This window comes from Ammodytes marinus, assembly GCF_949987685.1.
Source record: "Ammodytes marinus genome assembly, chromosome: 1".
NCBI lineage: Eukaryota > Metazoa > Chordata > Actinopteri > Uranoscopiformes > Ammodytidae > Ammodytes > Ammodytes marinus.
In genome coordinates, this window is record NC_137230.1 from 37477037 (window position 1) to 37496699 (window position 19663).

A 19663-nucleotide genomic window follows, 5' to 3' on the forward strand; every position below is an offset into this window, starting at 1 on the left:
TCACAAAATTTGAAATGAACTAAAGAGCCGCACGAAGCAAGGCAAAGAGCCGCATGCGGCTCGCGAGCCGCAGGTTGGCCACCCCTGTTGTAGGCTGTTCCAGGAGTCAGGGGCACTGTGGCTAAAAGCAGTTTTACCAAGGTCAGACCGGGCGTGTGGAACATATAACATGAGCATGTCAGTTGAGCGGGTTTGATAAAGCCCATCTGAAATATGCAGCATTTCTGTCAAATAGAGTGGTAGTATCCAATCACTCGTCTGCACATCGATTTACCAATTATGATTTTTTATTTAAATTGTCAGCCAGCAGATGATTATACGGCAAAGTTAAATAAAGGGTAATCATGATGTTTTTCAAATATAACACAAGAATTTGTTTTTAGTTTTTAGTAAATTTAAATTATTCAGTTGTTCAGGAGAGAAATTTGTTATCCCAGTAGATGGAAAAATTATCTATTAAACGTATTAAACTTATTTCAAGCTGTAATCATCTCATAAGCAATAAAAGCAATGCCAGTTCTGTTAAAAACATATTTTCCCGTAAACGATCCCCATCCCTAATCAATAGTGCATGATTTTTTAAATAATTGTATAACATTGTTCTATTTGTGTTCACTAATTCTCCTTAAGGCTGAGTGGCTGTAACCTCTCAGAGAGAAGCTGTGAAGCTCTGTCCTCAGTTCTCAGCTCCTCCTCTAGTCTGAGAGAGCTGGACCTGAGTAACAACGACCTGACGGATTCAGGAGTGAAGCATCTGTCCGTTGGACTGAAGAGTCCACACTGTAAACTGGAAACACTCAGGTCAGAATCAATCTGTTTCTTTAACTGTTGATCTTTTAAATTCATTTCATGCAGGTTTAGGTTCATGTTGGCAATGCAGCTCCACATCTTTAGGATTTTCCCGCTGACATGATTTTGTAAAATGCTGAAATCATGATATTTTTCTAATTCCAGTCTGTCAGGCTGTTGTTGGCGGGCAGCTCGGATGTACAGTGCCCTCCAAAAGTATTGGAACAGTGAGGCCAATTCATTTATTGTTGCTGTAGACTGGAAACATTTGGGTTTGACACCAAAAGATGAATATGAGACAATAGATAAACATTTCAGCTTTCATTTCCAGGGGTTCACATCTGGATCTGATACACAACTGAGAAGATAGCGTTATTTGAAAAGGAACACCACATTTTTAGGTCAGCATAAATATTGGAACAGATAGACTTAAAATATTAAAGTGATGGACAAAAACAGCGAACTAATCCATGGATCAATCAGGGTTTAAAAAATGCCTGCAAAAAGAAAAATACACTGTATAGAAAATGTATGAAAAATCCAACTGCAGAAGCAGAAAATAAGAATAAAAAATATAAAAATAAATTAACCAATATAATGAGGATATGTAAGAAAGAATACTATAATAAAATACTAGAGAATAACAAAAACAACATGAAAGGTTTATGGAATGTGCTAAATAGTATTATTAGTGTTAGAAAAACGTGTTCTTTAATTCAAAGTTCTTGAAGGACAAATAACAAGAGAAAATTATCTAGTTCAAGCTTATAATTTCAAAGCTGTTTATTAAAGTAAATTGAAAGGGCAGGATATGCATGATCATGTACATGGATTAATGTCTGTTCAGAAGAACCAGCCAAGAATGCTAACTTATCCTTATACAAAAGTTATTATAGGAAATATGAATCTATCTGATTGGTTCATATTTGTTGCATTGTGATCCGTGGCTGTATTGGACGAGAGGCTGGCTCATGTTTTTGGTCCAATAACATGAGCCAGTGTCCTGCTCTATGCGGAAAAGAAGGGTGCTATTGTTCTGCTACTTAAGTTGTAGCCAGCGTGATGAGATGGTCATGTTTTATCTGATCTTCTCTTGTGAAGAGTTATTTCTCCCAAGATGTTCTCACATATCTTAACATGTAAAGCTGTGACTGTAAGAAATTGAAGTAACAATGGTTATTTCTTATTATATACAAGCAAAGGTTAATATTACATGATTAGTTTTACATCATTAATATTAGAAAATGTATTTTCCTAACATTAGAAATGGATCAAAAAATACAGGTTACCCTGAGTATTTTAAGGAGAAAGAAAATACAATAGATAATATGGATGATGTGGTTGATAGTTTTAACATTCTTCGTAAATGTGGGACCAAATTTGTCAGAAAAAATTAATGACCCAGAAGCAAATTAAGTGGTGGATACTGAACTTTGGGATAGAAATACCAGCTCTATTTTTCTTAGAGCAGTTGAAGAAAAAGAAATCATACACTGTAAGAAAATGTAAGCGCAAATTCTCTACTGATTGCAACGATATTGATATGATTTAGGGCTGTCAAAATTAGCGCGTTAACGCAGGGTGATTAATTTCTGGAATTATCGGCGTTAATTTTTTTAACGCATGTGCAGAATGATCCGCCACGTACATCCCACCGGCTCTGTACTACAGCCACTCAAACGTTGTGGCTGACCCAGGATCAGTAGCTGCGCGCAGCCAAAGATAGCAGCACGTTAGCCCGTGCTGTGTTTTAAAGTTTTAAACTGCTAACGGTCACGTCTGTGTCGGGGGCATAGATAGTATATAAAATCAACTGCCGCGGGTGACAGTTGATGTCGGGAGCAACAGGAGGAGAAACATTGCCCGCTCTGTTCAGAGCCCACGAGGACACAAATGTCTGCCGTCTTCAGAGGTGTGTGTGATCAGACATCAACATAACGTCGGCTTCCTGGCACACATGAACAGTCCCCTAGGACGTGGTCGCGCGTACAAACGCACGCACGCACGCACGCACGCACGCACCCACCCCCACACACACACACACACACACACACCGCGGACTGTAATCAAGTTGTATTCAAGAATGCACAACCTATAGATTCACCAAATAAATGCCATTCTATAGCCTATCTTATATTTGCCCAAAGACATAGTAAAGAGACAGACCAATTGAATTATGGTTTGCTAGGTAGGCCTATATATTTTAGTTTGATTTAAATTTAAATTTATTTTCAGTATTAAAACCATCATTTGGATTTTCAATTGATAAACGTACTCATTTTAAATGTACATATCCACCTTCTGTCGTTTATCTTTCTGTTCATACAACAATATACAAAGAAAATTCGAATTTTTCGGGCATATTTCGAATGGTAAAATTAATCGTGATTAATCCACAGAATCCTGTGATTAATCTGATTTAAAAATGTTAATGGTTTGACAGCCCTAATATGATATGATTATAATAAAAAACGTTATTGAAGTAATTGCAGAACCATTAAAGAAGCTGAGGGTAAAGGTTATGGACTGGCCAAATATGTCTCCAGACCTAAACCCTATTGAGCATCTTTGGGGCATCCTCAAACGGGAGATGGAGGAGCGCAAGGTCTCTAAAGGCCAGGACACACCAGCCCAAAAATCGCCGTCGTAGAGTCGATAGGGGGTCGGGAGACGAATCTGTTTGGTGTGTGCCGTAACGTCGGCCGACGTAGAGGTCGTCGGGCTTGTTTTGAGCCTGTCGCCGCCGATTGAACATGTTCAATCGGCGGCGACAGGCTGGCCGACCGTCTTTCATTTGGAGCAATTTGATTGGTGGAGGGCTAGCGAATCAGTGAAGCCCGGAAGTGAGGCGGGTAGCACAAACAGCTAACAACAGCTAGCCATCGTTTTAATGTGTTTGTTCGTTTCGTTTTGAGAGTACTCACATGCATCAACCCTTGTTGACTGCTCGACACCATGCTCGACACTCTCTGCTAAAAATTGTGCTCTTATGGTCCATAAATATAAATACGTATTTCTATCTATGTTTATGCTCTAGAGAGCTGTCCCATCATTTCCGGCTTTCGTATTTTTTCGGGCCACAATACAGATTAGCGCCGCCTGCTGTTATGGAGACATTACGTCCCGCGCAAGCAACAGAGCGTACGGAAAGTCAGCAGTCAGTTTGGTGTGTTCTCTGGCCGCGACGGGAAGCCTGGAGCTTCCTGAAACGGCCGACCCCATTTTTTGCGTAGTCGGAACATGTAGAAACAAGTCGGACTGGTGTGTCCTGGCCTTAATATCCATCAGCTCCTTGATGTCGTCATGAATGAGTGGAAGAGAATTCCAGTGGCAACCTGTGAAGCTCTGGTGAACTCCATGCCCAAGAGGGTTAAGGCAGTGCTGGAAAATAATGGTGGCAACACAAAATATTTACACTTTGGGCCTAATTTGGACATTTTCACTTAGGGGTGTACTCACTTTTGTTGCCAACACTTTAGACATAAATGGCTGTGTGTCGAGTTATTTTGAGGTAACATTAAATTGACACTGTTATACAAGCTGTACACTGACTACTTTGTATCAAAGTGTCATTTATTCAGTGTTGTCCCATGAAAAGATATAATGAAATATTTGAAGAAATGTGAGGGGTGTACTCACTTATGTGAGATACTGTACTTAGTCAATAGTGCTTGATTTTATACAAACATTGTTTTGTTTGTGTTTAATTCTCCTTCAGGCTGAGTGGCTGTAACCTCTTGGAGAGAAGCTGTGAAGCTCTGTCATCAGTTCCCAGCTCCTCCTCTAGTCTGAGAGAGCTGGACCTGAGTAACAACGACCTGCAGGATTCAGGAGTGAAGCATCTGTCCGTTGGACTGAAGAGTCCACACTGTAAACTGGAAACACTCAGGTCAGAATCAATCTGTTTCTTTAACTGTTGATCTTTTAAATTCATCTCATGCAGGTTTAGGTTCATGTTGGCAATGCAGCTCCACATCTTTAGGATTTTCCTGCTGACAAGCTTCTTTCAGGCTGTCTGTTCACAGCAGCAGTTTGTATGTCTTTGGCCTCAGCTTTGAAATCTAACTCATCCCATCTGAAAAGCAAAACCAGTTCTGTTAAAAAGGTATTGTCTCATTCTGTCAATCGAATAATAGAAAAGTATCGATTGTGGTATCGATGAAGACTCAGAAGGTTAAGGAGTCTCAATAATGGTATCAATATTAATACAATCTTAGGATCCCCATCCCTAAACCCTAATCCCTAGGGTGGTAGGAGGAAAAAGGGCACCACTATTAACCATGAGGTTGCTGGTTTGATCCCCGGCATCAGACAGGAGGGTGTTAATTGTAAAACTAGTGGTGGCTGTTATTACATCTACGGTGCCCACCATCTCTACCATCGTGCCCTTGAGCAATAACCTTGAAATCCAGCAGAAGACGGCTGTAAAGGAGGCTGGGTTAAGCTAGCTGTCACTCGGACGATCTGAATGACATGACTTTCTTACAAAAGTGGAGAGCGACACAAAGTCAAAAGGCACTGTTGCTACACGATGTGAGCGCATGTGCCACAAAGATGTGTTGTTTGAGGTGGAGGACTTTTTTAATTCAATATTGTTGGCGGGCAACTTGGTGAAAAGCTTGAAAGAGGATAAGTGAAAAGACAAATTCCAACGGGGCCCTCTGTTCAGTTTCAATGTACAGTTGACTAAACCATTTTAACACAACATTTTTTTTGTATGTGTTAAATTCTCCCTCAGGCTGAGTGGCGTTAACTTGTCAGAGAGAAGCTGTGAAGCTCTGTCCTCAGTTCTCAGCTCCCAGTCCTCTAGTCTGAGAGAGCTGGACCTGAGTAACAACGACCTGACGGATTCAGGAGTGATGCATCTGTCCGTTGGACTGAAGAGTCCACACTGTAAACTGGAAACACTCAGGTCAGAATCAATCTGTTTCTTTAACTGTTGATCTTTTAAATTCATCTCATGCAGGTTTAGGTTCATGTTGGCAATGCAGCTCCACATCTTTAGGATTTTCCTGCTGACAAGCTTCTTTCAGGCTGTCTGTTCACAGCAGCAGTTTGTATGTCTTTGGCCTCAGCTTTGAAATCTAACTCATCCCATCTGAAAAGCAAAACCAGTTCTGTTAAAAAGGTATTGTCTCATTCTGTCAATCGAATAATAGAAAAGTATCGATTGTGGTATCGATGAAGACTCAGAAGGTTAAGGAGTCTCAATAATGGTATCAATATTAATACAATCTTAGGATCCCCATCCCTAAACCCTAATCCCTAGGGTGGTAGGAGGAAAAAGGGCACCACTATTAACCATGAGGTTGCTGGTTTGATCCCCGGCATCAGACAGGAGGGTGTTAATTGTAAAACTAGTGGTGGCTGTTATTACATCTACGGTGCCCACCATCTCTACCATCGTGCCCTTGAGCAATAACCTTGAAATCCAGCAGAAGACGGCTGTAAAGGAGGCTGGGTTAAGCTAGCTGTCACTCGGACGATCTGAATGACATGACTTTCTTACAAAAGTGGAGAGCGACACAAAGTCAAAAGGCACTGTTGCTACACGATGTGAGCGCATGTGCCACAAAGATGTGTTGTTTGAGGTGGAGGACTTTTTTAATTCAATATTGTTGGCGGGCAACTTGGTGAAAAGCTTGAAAGAGGATAAGTGAAAAGACAAATTCCAACGGGGCCCTCTGTTCAGTTTCAATGTACAGTTGACTAAACCATTTTAACACAACATTTTTTTTGTATGTGTTAAATTCTCCCTCAGGCTGAGTGGCGTTAACTTGTCAGAGAGAAGCTGTGAAGCTCTGTCCTCAGTTCTCAGCTCCCAGTCCTCTAGTCTGAGAGAGCTGGACCTGAGTAACAACGACCTGACGGATTCAGGAGTGATGCATCTGTCCGTTGGACTGAAGAGTCCACACTGTAAACTGGAAACACTCAGGTCAGAATCAATCTGTTTCTTTAACTGTTGATCTTTTAAATTCATCTCATGCAGGTTTAGGTTCATGTTGGCAATGCAGCTCCACATCTTAAGGATTTTCCCACTGACATGGTTTTGTGAAATGCTGAAATCATGATATTTTTCTAATTCCAGTCTGTTAGGCTGTCTGGTCACAACAGAAGGTTTTGAGTCTTTGGCCTCAGCTCTAAAATCCAACCCCTCCCATCTGAGAGAGCTGGACCTGAGCTACAACCATCCTGGAGACTCAGGAGTGAAGCTACTGTCAGAGGATCCAGACTGGAAACTGGACACTCTCAGGTATGGACAGACAACAAGAGCTCACACACTGCTAGTGTCTTTTCCCTCTGGTCCATCATTATGAAGGACTTATGTTATCCCTTATAAAGCAAGTAGCTCAAATAAAGCAGCTGGAAATGAGCCAAATAGGCTGAAGCTTCTCCTTCTCAAAGGGGACTGTCCACAAAACTATAAACAAATAAACTAAACTAATCTGATTGGCTTATAGTCATGATATATGATTTCCAATTTGACCAGAGCCGCAAATGAGGAAGTTACAGTAACAAAGTAACTGTTGTTGGCAGCAAACAGAAATGTTGAACGTTACCTTGGACCTGGGTAGCCTGACAAGCAGGACAGTCTGCTAACGGGTCTTTAAAGAGGACCTATTATACTACTTTTCTGGTCTTAATTTCTTGTTTTACACTGCTATAGAGCAACCTGACACGAATCACATCACAAAAAACTATGTAGATTTTCGGGAAGCTCTTTCTCTTATTTTGGCGATCCAGCACGTCCTGTCAACACTTGAGTGTGTGTGCTTCGGCAATCTCCGCTCCCTCCGCCTGTGCTTCGGGGATCTCCGCTCCCCTCCCCCCTCCTGCAAACCCCACTCCGTTGTGATTGGTTACCTTCCTTCCGGAACACTTTCAGTGGCGGGAAGCGCGAGCATGGACCTATAAGGGCGCGAGGCAGACGCGAGGCAGACGCGAACAGGGAAGTGACAGCATTACTATACATGGAAACATCCGCGTGGGACGTCATGAAGTTACATGCGACGTGACGAAGTTACGGAAGGGTAGACCGCTCTGAACACGTGACTTCTCGACTGGCTAGAATAGTGTTTAGTGCTCTGCACAGACACCCCAGACGGTCAGCAGGGAATACGTCGAAATGCATGTAAGTCATTATTTGATAATTTAGTATGGTTAAGCATGACTATGAATCATCATAACAATGTTTATAGGTCATAAAAGTCAAAAAGCATCATAGGTCCTCTTTAAACACTTTCCTTTAATGAGGACGGGGCATACTGCAATATTTCTTACTGCTCCATTTTAGCAGCAAGCGACATACTCTGTTGCTGTGCAACAACTAAGGACGCTGGGAAGGCAAGTCACACTACCACTGGTAGTAAAACTATATACTTTATACTAGGGGTGTAATGATACACGTATTTGTACCGTACCGTGATGGTACAGGCACCTCTGGGTGGTTACAGGGGTGGACCGCGGTCCGTTTGTGGTGTACATAGCGTTAATACATGGCGAATGTACAGGCTTGTTTTGCGGTGTGGAACTTAAAACTTGTCGTCGGAGTTCCCCCCCCGGACCATTTAGCCTCCGGCTCGGCTCGCACGTGCGCAGTAGCAGCCAGCGATTTAGAGTCTGTTATCTCCTTATCTCCATGGTGAGCACAGCATGAGGGTGCAGTGTTGCTAACTTAGCGACTTTTCAGACCCCTCTGCAGACTGTTTTTCAAAAAAGCAACTAGCGACAAATCTAGCTACTTTTTCTGGTGACAGGCGGCCGGGTCCTCACGCAGCAGTCCCTCCCAACTGCAGTCAGTGCAAGAGATACACACCTCTCCGCTCAAGTGTTCCGTTTGCATCCCTATTAAAAGAGGGGTACTACAACTGTAGTACCCCTCTTTTACAGTCTATGAGTAGTGCAAATCAAAATGTTAAACAGTGCTATCGAACCGAGAGCGAACTGCATGGCGAAAGTCAACAGGAAACCGGAGCTTGCAGGCGCCCCCTGTCATTCAAATCCCGTTTGAGGGATAACTTCGGATTCCAGTAGAATTATGAAAACAGTGATAAACGTGTGGAACAATGTCGGCACACAGGTTATTGTTTCACCGCGATCGCCTATGTAGGAGCCAACCATGGACATATAAAGGGAGCCAACACGTCGAACATACGCATTTGAAAAGGCACCATCCAGGTCTTACTATCACCGTTAACTTAGAAAAAACGATCTGTGCAAACCCAGACAGTATTTTCTTTTTTATACTGAAAATACATAAGCTGTCATTTAATTAATGCTGCAGTTGCACTTTTATTTGATAATTGTTATATTTATAAGAGCACTTCAGAGCTTAAGAGTGCTGCAGTAACATTTATTTTTTTAAAGTCAAAAATACCCTTAAAGATGACATACCCTTTGTTTACATACCAGCTTACAGAGCCTGCTGAGCATTAACACTGGCTTTTTTTTCACTGCAATTTTAGTTTATGCTGCACCTTCACTACACTGCGTTCCAAATTATAATGCAAATTAGATTTTCCTAAATAGTCGATGCAAATCACAGTCAGTATAATTTTCAAGTCATCAATCGTTAGAGTACATTTCAAATTTTATTGAACAAACCTCCCAATAATAAAACAGAGTTTCAAAACATTGTATAGGTTGCAAACAACTAAAAATGGCCATTTGTTGAATTTGCAGCATTAGGAGGTCATAGTTAGTGAAATCAAAAGCTATTTCAATCAAAAACATCTTAACAGGCCAAGGTACATGTTAACATAGGACCCCTTATTTGATATCACCTTCACAATTCTTGCATCCATTGAACTTGTGAGTTCTTGGAGAGTTTCTGCTTGAATATCTTTGCAGGATGCCAAAATAGCCTTCCATAGCTGCTGTTCTGATGTGAACTGCCTCCCAACCTCATGGATCTTTTGCTTGAGGATGCTCAAAAGGTTCTCAATAGGGTAGAGGTCAGGTGAAGATGGGGGCCACACCATGAGGTTCTCTCCTTTTATGCCCATAGCAGCCAATGACACAGAGGTATTCTTTGCAGCATGATATAGAGCATTATCAAGCATGAAGATGATTTTACTACAGAAGGCACTGTCCTTCTTTTTGCATCACGGAAGAAAGTGGTCAGTCAGAAACTCTACATACTTTGCCGAGGTCATTTTCACACCGTCAGGGACCCTGAAGGTGCCAACCAGCTCTCTCCCCATGATTCCGGCCCAAAACATGACTCCACCACCTCCTGTCTGACGTCGCAGCCTTGTTGGGACATTGTGGCCATTCACCAACCATCCACTACTCCATCCATCTGGACCATCCAGGGTTGCACGGCACTCAGTAAACAAGACTGTTTGAAGATGAGTCTTCATGTATTCCTGAGCCCACTGCAGCTGTTTTTTTTTTTTTTAACCTTTATTTATACAGGTATATCCCATTGAGTCCGAAGACTCTTTTGCAAGGGAGACCTGTTCTCCTTTCCCACGTTACCATTCACACACACATTCGTACACCGATAGCAGGCTAACTATCAACAGTTTGTGATCATTGTTTAGGGGTGGCCGAATAATAGGTTTATGTACAACTGTAAACTTCTGGATCCTACACCTTAAGGTTTGCGGGACTCCAGAGGCACCAGAAGCTTCAAATACCTGTCTGCTGCTTTGTGATGGCATTTTAGCAGCTGCTCTCCTATTCCAATGAATTTGTCTGGCAGAAACCTTCCTCATATTACCTTTATCCGAACGAACCCGTCTGTGCTCTGAATCAGCCACAAATCTCTTCACAGTACGATGATCACACTTAAGTTTTTCATGAAATATCTAATGTTTTCATACCTTGTCCAAGGTATTGCACTATTTGATGCTTTTAGGCAGCAGAGAGATCCTTTTTCTTTCCCATATTGCTTGAAACCTGTGGCCTGCTTAATAATGTGGAACGTCCTTGTTAAGTAGATTTCCTTTGATTGGGCTTACTTAGCAAACTGATTATCACAGGTGTCTGAGATTGATTTCAATGATCCAAAGCGCCCTGAGACACAATACCATCCATGAGTTTAAATTAAATACAAAAAATTAAATGTTTATGACACTAAATTCCAATTTGCATAATAATTTGGAACACAGTTTAGTATTTAAGAAGTATTTTATTTATTGGAGAATTGCAGCAGTATTCTTTTTAAATTTGTTATGCATTTTATTTGTATGTTAGCTAGTTACTTACATCTAAAACTGTTAATTCTCCCTTAACTATGAACCGTACCGTACCATGAGTTCAAAACCGAGGTACGTACCGAACCGTGACTTTAGTGTACCGTTACACCCCTACTTTATACTGTATTATACTGTATATACATGTGACATAACTGGTGACAGCATTTGCCATTGACTTCTATTATTGCAATAATAATAAACATACTTTTTTATAAATTTTATTTGTCCAGTCCCATGTTGATAATAGTACTAAAAATCATGACAGCTGAGGAACACTGCTTCATGTTGAACAGCAGTTAGGACTCATGTAGAAAATCATTCTGACTGTGTTTCTTCCTCAAGGGTGGACCACGGTGGAGAGCAGAGGTTAAAACCTGGTCTGAGGAAGTGTAAGTGTGAATTCATTGACTCATGGAGACACAATGTGTCATCATTAAATGTTATTGAAATGAACATCAGAACACAAATAATTAAACCTTCAGGTGTCTGATCATAAACTGCTGCTATGTTGTGTCTTTTTCTCTCCATCAGATTCCTGTGAACTCACACTCGACAGGAACACAGTAAACAGAAAGCTCAAACTGTCAGACAACAGCAGGAAGGTGACATTGATGTGGAGGGAGCAGCAGCCATATCCTGATCATCCAGAGAGATTTGACTGCTTGTCTCAGCTGCTGTGTAGCAATGGTCTGACTGGTCGTTGTTACTGTGAGGTCGAGTGGAGAGGAAAAGTGTTCATATCAATGAGTTACAGAGGAATCAGCAGGAAAGGACGCGGTGATGACTGTGGGTTTGGACGTAATGATCAGTCCTGGAGTCTTCACTGCTCTGATGATGGTGGTTACGTTGTCCGTCACAATAACAGAGAAACATCCATCCCCTCCTCCTCTGTCTCTCACAGAGTAGCAGTGTATGTGGACTGTCCTGCTGGCTTTCTGTCCTTCTACAAAGTCTCTTCTTACTCACTGATCCACCTCCACACCTTCAACACCACATTCACTGAAACTCTTTACCCTGGGTTTGGGTTAGAGTGGCAAGATGCCTCAGTGTCTTTGTGTGATCTGTAGGAGGGAGGCAACTTCCTGTGTGTATAACGGTGGAGTCAACGATTCTGGAGAATGAAGGCTAGCTAGCCTATGTACTGTGTGTGTGCTGTAGGCTCTGTAAACTGGCATGTTGCTAGCTACAGTGGGCCCCCTTCCACAGACCTGCAGGTCACATGGACTAAGCCGCTGAGTCAAAAAAAACAATGATGAGACGGATATACTATATAAGCAAAAGGCAAGTTCAAGTTTCAACGTAATAGCAAAGTATACCAGTATAAGTATGTCTAAATAGTAGCATAGTGCATGCTAACCATACTTTTTATGGTCACCTGTAGTTGGTTTCCTGTCATTTATGGCTTCTTTGCCTGTGTAAGGCACTTTGAATTGACTTGTATTTGCACTTAGAAGTAATATATACTTCAAGTCAATGGTACTAAAGAAAAATGTAACTTTTTTCAGACAATATACTATATATAATATATTTATTGTCTGTGTCTTTTGCTGCACAACAAATTGATCCACTAGAAACAAACCAACTAGATTTGGATCTTACTCTGCACTTTAATTTTTTGTTATTATGTTATTATTATTCTCATCTATTTAGTCTTGTAAATCATATTTTAAGGTTGTGTTTCTGGTCTTAATGCCTTTCATGTCTGATGTATATCACTTTTAATGTGTAAGATAATAAACCTAACATAACTTGGGTCTAAGGAAAATGTGACGGGGAAATGTAACACTTTTTATGAAATTTTATAACCAAACAATCGATTCACCAATAAACAAAATAGATAAATGGGCAATGGATGGGTTCAGTTTGTACAATTGATTGTTTTTTTTTCTGGACAAACTTGGTAGAAATGGAATATGACATTCATCAGTATGTTTTAATTGTACAATCTTGAAAATAAGCTGTTTTTTAATGTAAAATTGCAATGAAGATTTTAACTATGGCTTTATCCAGTATCTAGATTTTCCAGAGCTTCCATAATCTTCTTTCATACTAGTATAAATCAAGGGTCCAAAAAGTACATTACGGTGTTTATCTGACTCAACCTTGCCGGTTGTATGCTGTGCTTTAAATCGGTAAAAGAAGATATTCTCTTGTGTGTGAAATCCCAATTGGCAGGAACATGGACAGATGTTCATTAATTATTCTGAACAAAATGTCTCTTAGTGTCTTGACAGTAAAACACACAGGGGAGTTTTAGTCCACAAAAAAACAATTTTAAAAATTAAAACAATCAAACTGGCTGTTGATATATTATGGTAATATTAAATGTCTTTTTTTAGTGCACTGTTAAATCTTTATTATCTAATCACAGTTCTGCAGATGGAAATTAGCGTTTTTCTTTTTGTTCTAAAAGACTGATTTGCCAGTAAAATTGTGTTTACTCTTTACGAGGCATAATTAATGAGAGCATAGATTTACTAAAAGTGATGTTGACACCATGATGTAATTGATGTATTATTATTCAAGTCAGAAAATAAACCTGCATTTGCTGTGAGCAGAAACCACCATCACTTTCTGCACGTTGAATGATGAAATGTTTTTTTTAATCAGTTTTTTTTTATTTAGGATCCCAATTAGTTTTTTTTACAATACTTCCTGGGGTCCACACAAAATATAATACATAAGACATTCAACATAACATGAATACTTCCACACTGCTATATACACACACCCTGCGTTCCAAATCACATACTTTTTCTTTTTACTACACCACATAGGCCTACTAAAGTACAAAAGAGTTTTAGGGCCACAGGAGAGAAAAAAATTCAGATGAGGACGATTTTTTTTTTCATTATGTCGAGAATAAAGACGAATAATGCAAAATGCTATTGGAGTTAATGGGGCATCTAGGTATTTTCAGCATACTACAATTGATGTGCATGTATTGGCACATCCTAAATCTATTTCTGGCAAACTAAATAGTAGGGAAGTATGAGGATTGGAACGCAGGGATATTTAGTTCTACGCATGGTTCTACTGTTACTTTCAACATTTCCTTTTTAGCAATCGTTAGAGACATTTCTGGTCGTGTTCTTGAATGGGTCCTTTCTGCGCATGCGCACCGTGAGCAGCTGGCGGCTCTGCGCTGTTTGTTTTTAGAAGCTTCTCTGAAGTTCAATGGATAACACGGAGCGACGGCATGAAGCAACAGCTAAAGCGTTTAGTGACGAGGAATGACAGCGGCTGCCGCGAGGAAGAGGCGATTCATTACTGGAGGAAAGTCAAGTCAGTAAGGTAAGTCTCTCTCTGACACACTGGGACAAACTCAGGACGCTGTATGACGGCCATGCGAGCTAACAGCTTATATAACCATAAGCGTGAGAGCTTAGTGTCCTGTTAGCTAGCATGCTAATGGGCTGAAATAAGGAGCGAGCCAAGTGTCCCGTTAGCTTTTCCCTGAACTTGACTGTGTTTGTAGCATAAGCTGAATTTTAGGCCACAAAGAAAGTTTGTTTAAATTTCTTCAAAGCTGTGTCAAACAATAAACTGCATTTTAAAATGTTTAAATATCTCCCACTGTAGTTCATTTTTCATTTTCATTTAACTTTTATTTATCCTTGAGAGACCAATTGAGGGGTGACCCTCATTTTCAATGACGTCGAGTCAAAACAAATTCAAAACAACAATACATACAAAATATTCAATGCAAATACATCAAATACACAACAAGTGAAGAGAAGAGAAAAAAAACAATTGAAACATTTACAAGGTGGTGAAGAGTGGCAGCAATTAAAAGGAATAAAGTACAATATAGTCTAATTAAAACAGTTACAAGTAGAGTTTGGCAGATCCAAGATAGTCTGTTTAAATTGGCCAAAGCTGCTGTTAGTCAACTGCTCTTTTTAAGGTTACTAGCTGGAGTAAGCAGAAAGCTATGTCAGAATACAGAGCACTGTAAGGACCTTATTGGTGAAATTTAAAACGGTGAACGCTTGTTTATATTTATATTAACCGCGGCAATGCAATGCAGGTAACGCTCTAGCATTGATCTCCTACAAGCTGCGTGTGTGACTGTGTGTCTAGCTCCAAGCCACTGGGTTTAGTTAGCCATTTACAGAGCCATGGCTGTGTCTAAACACCGGATATTTTTCAGAGTACACACTCAGGACAGGTAGCGAGCGGATGGTGAGTAGATATTTGTTAATTTTGAGCAAAGGAGTTCTGTATTAGAATGACCAAGTATGCTTTTACTTCTCTTACTATTATGACTAGGTGTGGTAAGCTGTCAGTTATGCTAGTTATCAGCGTACTACCTTTACCAAGTTAACCAGGTTTGTAATGTATCTACTGTATTTATAGATTTCTCCAGCTAAGCTCCTTGGTCTTGATCTGTTTGGTTTTCTTGTGACACGTTCTTCTGTTGCTCATGACCAATTGCCCCTCTCTGGCCTCAGCTCTGAAGTCCAACCCCTCCCATCTCAGAGAGCTGGATCTGAGTGGAAACTACAAGCTGCAGGATTCAGCAGTGAAGCCTCTGTCCGATCTTAAGGAGAGTCCACACTACAGACTGGAGACTCTGAGGTCAGTAGAGGGTTGGAGTCAGTCCACATTGCTTTCAGCAGAATGTCACTAAACACAGTTAGTATCAATACAAAGATCCAGTATTAACTGATAAACCTCCAACCTTGTCAGTATAATTTTAGTTAGATATAAGAAATATCAAAATAAGCTAGTTTCTGCATCTTTGGTTCTAAGTTTTATGAATTCTTTTTACAGTGTATTCTTCTTTTTGCAGGCATTTTGTAATCCCTTATTGATCCAGGGACTATTTGAATATTTACATTTCCTTATGGATTTATCATACAACAATTTAAATACCCCTAGGAATATTTCATAAGCTTTATCAATATTTTTTCTTTATATAATATTTCCCAATTTCGGTTTAGTAATTCTTTTTTTTAAAGAGTTAATTGACTCTTCTGTACTTCATTGTATTCTCCTGTTTTTCCTTGTAGTTATGATTGAAAATGCAGATCCAGAGTCTCAGAGAACCTGAACAGTTTCTGCAGAGAAAAAAGAAAATCCTGTCGATGTTGCTACTAGGGGAGTAAGTGTGAACCAGCTGCTAGACACTCTGTGGTGGACGGGCCCAGAGTGACTTAAACAAAGAGATGTAAATTACTGTGAACCGAACAAAAATGATGATGCTGTAAAAGAAAATATCGCAGTTGTGGAAAAGACCAGTTTGTTAAATTCCAAAGGTTTAAAGGAAATGGAAATAAAAAAACCACAGTGACCTTAAAACTGGGGTGGAGGATTTGGGGAGAAAATGGCAGTTGGGATAGAGATTCGAATCCAAATACCTCAACCGCTCCACTTGTTCTCTTTGGTCCCTCCCCTATGGTCCCTCCCTGACACGCTCTACACCAACAAAGTCGTGCCAAAGTGAATGGACAGTCCCAACAGCCAATAAGAACAGAGAATCGGAGCCTCGAACTGATTGGTCAAAGTGTACAGCTCATGTTAATTTTGACCAATCAGGAATCACATACCCCAGCTTTAACCGAATGCATCGTGTTGCTGCCTGGGTCCAACGATTCATAAACAACACCAGAGCACAGATGTAGTACTAGTTCCAGAGCAACAACAAAAAGCACCGGAGCATTAACAACTGGAGAAATCGCTGAAACAGAGCTTTATTGGATCCTGTAAACGCAAGATCAAAGTTTCTATGAAAAAATCAATTAGTTGAAAAGAGGTAAAGAAGTTAACTTTAATTCCTAAATTAAGTCTCTAGGCCCTTTTATTGTATGACAGTCGAGTATTCGGACTGGGAGGAAGGTTCTGGGTGACAGGATCGAAGTTTGAGCAAAAGCATCCTCTCTGCAAATGACATGTTTGCTGAGCTGACGGTCAGGAAATGTCACCAGCATTCTGGTCTCCAAGACACGCTGAACCAAGCCAGAGAAAGATTCTGGATGATGAAAGGGAAGACAACTAACAAAGTATTGTACACACTTGTCTTATCTGAATATAAAGTTAGATCAGCTCAGCAGATTTCAGCACCTTTACCTGCGCAGTGTAAGAAGTTGAAGAAGCGCCTCCGTTTTGAAATCACAGGAGTGGCCTATGTGTAGTAAGAATCAAATTGATATTGTGTATTATCGTTTGTCTCAAGCAGAGGACTATGTAACACAATACTGTATGTAACATTCCATTTTATTTTAATTGCAGCCATTCTACATTATTGTCTAAATGTTTCAATTGTTTTGTCTCTTTATCAGTTGTTCTGTATTTGATGAATTTGCATTTTATATTGTGTATCTGTTGTTGTTTTTGCTTTGCATTGGTTTGACTCGATATCATTGCAAATGAGGGACACGCACGCACACACACACACACACACACACACACACACACACCTCAATTGAGCTCTCCAGTATAAATAAGAGTACTATGGCAAATGTTTGATTTTGGACTCGAGTGAATAAATTAAAACTAAAGAGAAGTCCAGTTTCTGTCTTGAACTAAAGATGTCCTGCTAAACAGAGGCATAAAATACACAGAGATTAGTCATTAGAAATTGAATTTTAGAGACAGAGTTTCACCGCCATCTCCTGGCCTGGCGTGCACACTACAGTGTTTGAGGTCATGGCAGATCATATTCAAAACAATGGCTGTGTTGGAAAAGCCCTACTAACGTCCTCTCTCCTACATACTCAACATGTATATACTACATACTAAAAGCCCTACTAACGTCCTCCCTCCTACATACTCAACATGTATATACTACATACTGTCTACTTAACCAACCATTGTGTATGCGAGTTTCGTTGGACCGTTTACACTGAAGTAAACGGAAGCAATAAAGAATTTAAAAAAAAACCTTCCATGCCAAAGACGCAATGCATTGTGGGGCGGTTGAGTAGGAAAAATTACCTGTCGACCCATACACAAATTCTTCCCGGAAGTAAGTACTCATCCGGGCATTTCTCGTCTACCCAAACTCGCATACACAACCGTTGCATAGTCACATTGCTGTCAAAATGAGTATGAGTAGGACGTTAGTTTGGCTTTCCGACCACAGCCAATGTCCTCTAAATTAAAGTGACTTTGAGTTTCTAGAAAAAGAAAAGTTTTTTTATACATACAATATATTTATTATTATTATTATTATTATTATTATTATTATTATTATTATTATTATTATTATTATTATTATTATTATTATTATTATATGCACTGCATTACTCTTTCCCTTCAGGCTGGAATAGTTTACTGAATGCCCTCTATGGTCTCCGTTTATAATTTTAAAGCCGTCAGAAAGTTGGACTTGATGACATTCATAATCATAATAGCTCTCAAGTGGCAACAATTACTCCAAACCCACACCTGGAAAACCCTGCAACCAGTAATATCAATCAGGAAAACATCAGCACAATGGTAAAGAGTCAAAGGGATATAACTGAACTTATGAGGTTTTTTTTTTTCAGCCAAGCTAAGGGTGTAAGGGCAGAGGGTGTCATACTGTATGGAATGTAAAGCCCACTGGGGCAAATGTCTATTTGTGATATTGGGCTACACAAAAAAAAAGTATTTGATATGTGTAGAGAAATACACAAAAAACATTATTGAGGGTTTATTTAGCTGAATTTGTTTTTATTGATTTGTAAAGACAAACTGAAGAAATAACTTCCAGAACATTTTGCATTCATTTGCTGCAGTATCAGGTGGTTTGAATGTGTCAGCTGGTCTAATAGCTTATTAAGAAAAAAAATATTGTTAAAGGTGAAGTAAGCGATTTATTTATGTTAATATATATTAAATTGCTCTTTATTCATACAGTGATCACTTATATAGTGTGCGTGTTTCATAAAGCCGATCTCTGTCACTCGCGCTGCATGTAATCGGCAAATAAACTTTTCGGGGATCCCACTACTGATAACCAATCAGAAGAGAGAACGCTACAAACTGGCACCCGTCTCACTGCCGGTGCACGTGCAGAGCAACAGATGGGTGAATGTGTATGCGCCTTCAATGGCGGAGCAGGTAAAGATCCTTCCCAATGTCTGTTTTGATGGTTTTCGTAGAGTGGCCCTTTGTGAAAATGAGTTTGACACCCCTGATATGGGTAATGTAAGGTCTGTCTCACTTGTATTAATTTTACTCTGAAATAACTTGAATGGAACTTTAGATGTAGTCAGGTAGCTATTTAAAGCTATAACTACCTGCCTATTTTGTTTATTTAGGTAAAGCATTATGAAAAAAAATTGCATGCGCAATAAAGTATACAACTAAATTTGCCGTGCACTGTCCTGTTCCCTCTTGGGCTAAGCCCCGGATGTTTCAGAAACCTAGAAACGCCCCTGGTATAAGCCATATGTTAAATGTGTATGCTATGCTGCGTATTCAAGAAGAGGCTAGGAGGGAATCATCACAGTATACCCACTACAAAAAACTAGACTACACCACTGCCCCTTTAGAGCGACGGTTTGAAAATGGGTGGGACCAACCGATTCCTCCCCACACACATAAACACTAGCCTGGTCCAACCAGACCATCGTACTTCATTTGAAATGTGTCCGGAAGTAGGCGGGCGGGCGGAGCCAGGCTACATAAACACACACACACACACACACACACACACAGAGCTCACGCTAGCTACAGTTTGA

The 19663-nt window shown here is 40.1% G+C and overlaps 1 protein-coding gene across 1 annotated transcript in view; it reads left to right on the plus strand.

The window, feature by feature from the left end:
* Positions 1 to 13482, plus strand: part of LOC307253475 (NACHT, LRR and PYD domains-containing protein 3-like) — a 36930-nt gene extending 23448 nt beyond the window's left edge. Inside the window, exons 11-17 of the mRNA XM_080031555.1 lie at positions 631 to 801; positions 4508 to 4678; positions 5528 to 5701; positions 6551 to 6724; positions 6878 to 7042; positions 11334 to 11380; positions 11523 to 13482. Of these exons, the coding sequence (XP_079887681.1) occupies positions 631 to 801; positions 4508 to 4678; positions 5528 to 5701; positions 6551 to 6724; positions 6878 to 7042; positions 11334 to 11380; positions 11523 to 12058 (1438 nt within the window). The 3' untranslated portion in view covers positions 12059 to 13482. The remainder of the gene's footprint in view (positions 1 to 630; positions 802 to 4507; positions 4679 to 5527; positions 5702 to 6550; positions 6725 to 6877; positions 7043 to 11333; positions 11381 to 11522) is intronic.
* The last annotated feature ends 6181 nt before the right edge of the window (positions 13483 to 19663 follow it).